Source organism: Limulus polyphemus, unplaced genomic scaffold (assembly GCF_000517525.1).
Source record: "Limulus polyphemus unplaced genomic scaffold, Limulus_polyphemus-2.1.2 Scaffold8510, whole genome shotgun sequence".
In the NCBI taxonomy this organism is placed as follows: Eukaryota; Metazoa; Arthropoda; class Merostomata; order Xiphosura; family Limulidae; genus Limulus; species Limulus polyphemus.
The window spans coordinates 27,326-30,751 of record NW_013674120.1 but is presented as its reverse complement, the minus strand read 5'-3'; the positions used below and the strand labels follow the sequence as shown (position 1 = coordinate 30,751).

Genomic DNA, 3,426 nt, shown 5'->3' with positions numbered 1-3,426 from the left:
TGTTTACTTCTACAGAATAACTGCTGACTTTACAGGAAAACTTGCACAGTTTCAACATGTTTACTTCTACAGAATAACTGCTGACTTTACAGGAAAACTTGCACAGTTTCAACATGTTTACTTCTACAGAATAACTGCTGACTTTACAGGAAAACTTGCACATTTTCAACATGTTTACTTCTATAGAATAACTGCTGACTTTACAGAAGAACTTGCACAGTTTCAACATGTTTACTTCTACAGAATAACTGCTGATTTTACAGAAGAACTTGCACAGTTTCAACATGTTTACTTCTACAGAATAACTGCTGACTTTACAGGAAAACTTGCACACTGTAAAGTCAGCAGTTATTCTGTAGAAGTAAACATGTTGAAAAAATTCACACAACTGACAAAACCCCCTATTGGAAAGCAATGGGACATTCCAAATTTCCAATCGATCTGTTGTCAGGTGCTCTTTGGCAACCTCCCCAAACAACGAGCTAATACACAGTGTGGTATTAACAGGAAGCCACATGGCATATCACCCTGAGAACTTTGCGGGAAAAGTCCGCATAGATCTTCGGCAAGCACACATTGTGTATTAGCTCTGTGCATAGGATACTGTTATCAAACGTTTACTAATGTGCAGAAATGGATGTGTGGAGCATTATTTTTTAACCTTTATTTCGTTCGGTGTATCAACTTATTTAAATAAATGAGAAACAGAAAGAGATTGTTTTAACTGATATTTTATTCTATGGTGAAAAATGTTTCATATCTTGTATGGAAATAAAATGGAAAAGTACAGGGTCATGATTGTGAGCATACTCCCAAATCAGAAGATTGTTGTTGTGAATAAAGTGGTCTGGGGGGGCGGGGGTATTATTTATAATTTCTTGGCAGTCGATTTCCCGATCACGGAAGATCGAGAAATTCTACTGATACCGACTGCTGAACCAATTATCGGTAAAACACTGCATAGTATGAAATCATCAATATTAAATAAACACAAAATGACAGGAATAATAATACAATTATTATGATCGTCTGTGATATATTTTCCACATCTGTTTCATTACTTAACTTCACCAGACATAGTAAGACAGGCTAGCCATGGGCTGCTACCATCCCTGGGGTTAAGGATGAGCTACCTAATATCTTTGGACTACTACTCTCTTTACCAGCCAGCTCTGCTGAGGCAGAAAGAGGATTCAGCAAGATGAAGATGATGAAGACCAATTTGAGATCTTGTCTGGAAGCTGACAGGATCACTGATCAACTTCTGGTCATACTCCACTCACCTTCAATAAGTGACTTTGATCCCATAACAGCTATCCATCTTTGGAACTCAGGATTACTTCATATAAGGAGACCAAATGCTAGCAGGGTCCAGATTAAGAAGCGGATGCAGGAGAATGACGAACAAGGGGATGAAGGAAGAATCTAAGAAATGGATGTTCGGACATCGTCAGATACTGACACTGATGCATACTAGATTTCCTTTCATTATTTAATTTGTTTAGGAAAGGACACTAACTTATGTTTAACTCATCACAATATAAGCCATTTTAGACCTGTTTTACAGATGTTGCTAATTTGAGGATTTTGCTTATTACAAATTCAAATTTATGAACGACTAATGATCAGATGTTTCAGGATATGAAACAACTGATTGTTATAAAGTTAATGGTAATGTAAATTGTATGATTTTTTCATCTTTCCATGAAAAGTGTTTGACCTTTTATTGACAAATGTGTCAGCTAGATGGTAATGGGTTATATGGGAACAAGAATAGATTACACTGATACTGATGCAAAGATTTTTTTTCATTATTTATTTTGATTATTAAAGGACACTTCTTTAAAGGGGAACAAAAAGTTATGCCATTCTTTAGACCGAAATTAAAGATCATATATGAAACAAAAAATCATTGAAGTTGTCTGAAAAAAATGAAATAGTTTGACTTCTGTTTTTTTCATGAAATACGAGTTCACAACAAAGTAAGTTGAGATATGTTGATATCTTTAGTTTTTCTTTCAATTTACATAACATCTGTTATTTCATTCAGTGATTTTTCTGATAACCCGGCTGGATCCCTAAACAAAAAAGTTAAGCATGAGCCCTGGTTATTCTGTAGAAGTAAACATGTTGAAACTGTGCAAGTTTTCCTTTTGTAACTATATGTATATACTTTTGTTTTTTGTGGCAGGTCTTTTGATTTAAATTCTCCCAGGGAAACTTCGGGAGACAACTGGGGGCATTCAGAAGCAGTTGGTTCTCTTGACTCCATTTGTTGTGGAAAATTATAGGTTTATATTGTTTGTGGGTTGGTTTTACTTGAAAACAATGGCTATTATCAGAATTATGGTCCTTTAGGGTGGTGGGGATCTAAAAATCCAATGTCTAGACTTGGCTGTGGGAGGGAAACAGGAGTACCCTGAGAAAATCCCCTTTCACTGATCAGGCACGGAATAACCTACCTGACCAGTGACCGGTTAAACTAGAGTGATATTGAGGCAGCATGAAGAAGAAGGGAGTGATAGGTGTGGGAGTTGTTATTGGTTGGCTAGTGGAGTAGGAGTTTTTTTCCTGGGTAGGAGGTAGTTGAAGGATTTTAGTTATCAGGGTGTGGTTCTATCTTGGTTCGAGTCTTTGTCTTTGCTGGTGAAGTGGTCACAGACGAAGAAGTTAGAGGAGGGATACGTATCAACCTTGTGTGGCAATGGAGAGTCGGCAGAGATATCGATCTGTAGGTGGGCTAGCAAATCAGATGGGAGGCAGTCAGTGGAACGTTCGGAAAGGAAGGAGGGCAGGAAGGGACCATTTACCGCTTTCATCTTATAGTGACATGTGTTGTTCCATAGCTGTCCGATAGGTTAGTTATTCCATTTAATCATTTAACAGTACTGTTATTTATGAATATGCATAATTCCAAGAAGTTACCTTAAAAATAGTTGTGGCTCAACAAATGTAACTGCCAATTGGTTGGATTGTTTTGATTGAGAAAAACTAGATATTTTGGGTTTTTGAGAAGGAAGCAAATGATTAAAAAACAAGAATCATGAAGGTGGGAAACTTTCGTAACCGACTGCCCATTGCACCTGTAACTAACAGGAGAGTGTATACATGTTTACCGACAATAAAAGCTTATATTTCACGATTTTAGACAAATGTCAAAAGTGGCACAGTATAAGTGCTGAGATTTGAAACACATTCGAAGAAAGCATGTGTGTCGAGCTGAGAGGTGATAATAACGCTTTTTTTTTTCTTCTTTTTTTAAGGTTGGAAATTTGATCATTATATACACAATAAAGATACAATTAAAAAAAACTATTGGCAAGCAGCTTGAAGATTCCTCTCTTTACAAGTGAAAACTTTCAAACACCGACACTACATCTGATCTTTGGTTGGAATACTTCATTTGTTTTAGAAAATGCTTTAGTT

The 3,426-nt window shown here is 36.5% G+C and overlaps 1 protein-coding gene across 1 annotated transcript in view; it reads left to right on the top strand.

Annotated features, from left to right (window-relative positions):
- Positions 1-72: 72 nt before the first annotated feature.
- The window catches only part of LOC106475391 (dihydroxyacetone phosphate acyltransferase-like), a gene marked incomplete at both ends in the record, with an annotated part of 29,058 nt that continues 25,704 nt past the window's right edge, over positions 73-3,426 (top strand). Inside the window, one exon of the mRNA XM_013936074.1 lies at positions 73-361. Coding sequence (XP_013791528.1) covers positions 73-361 — 289 coding nt within the window. The remainder of the gene's footprint in view (positions 362-3,426) is intronic.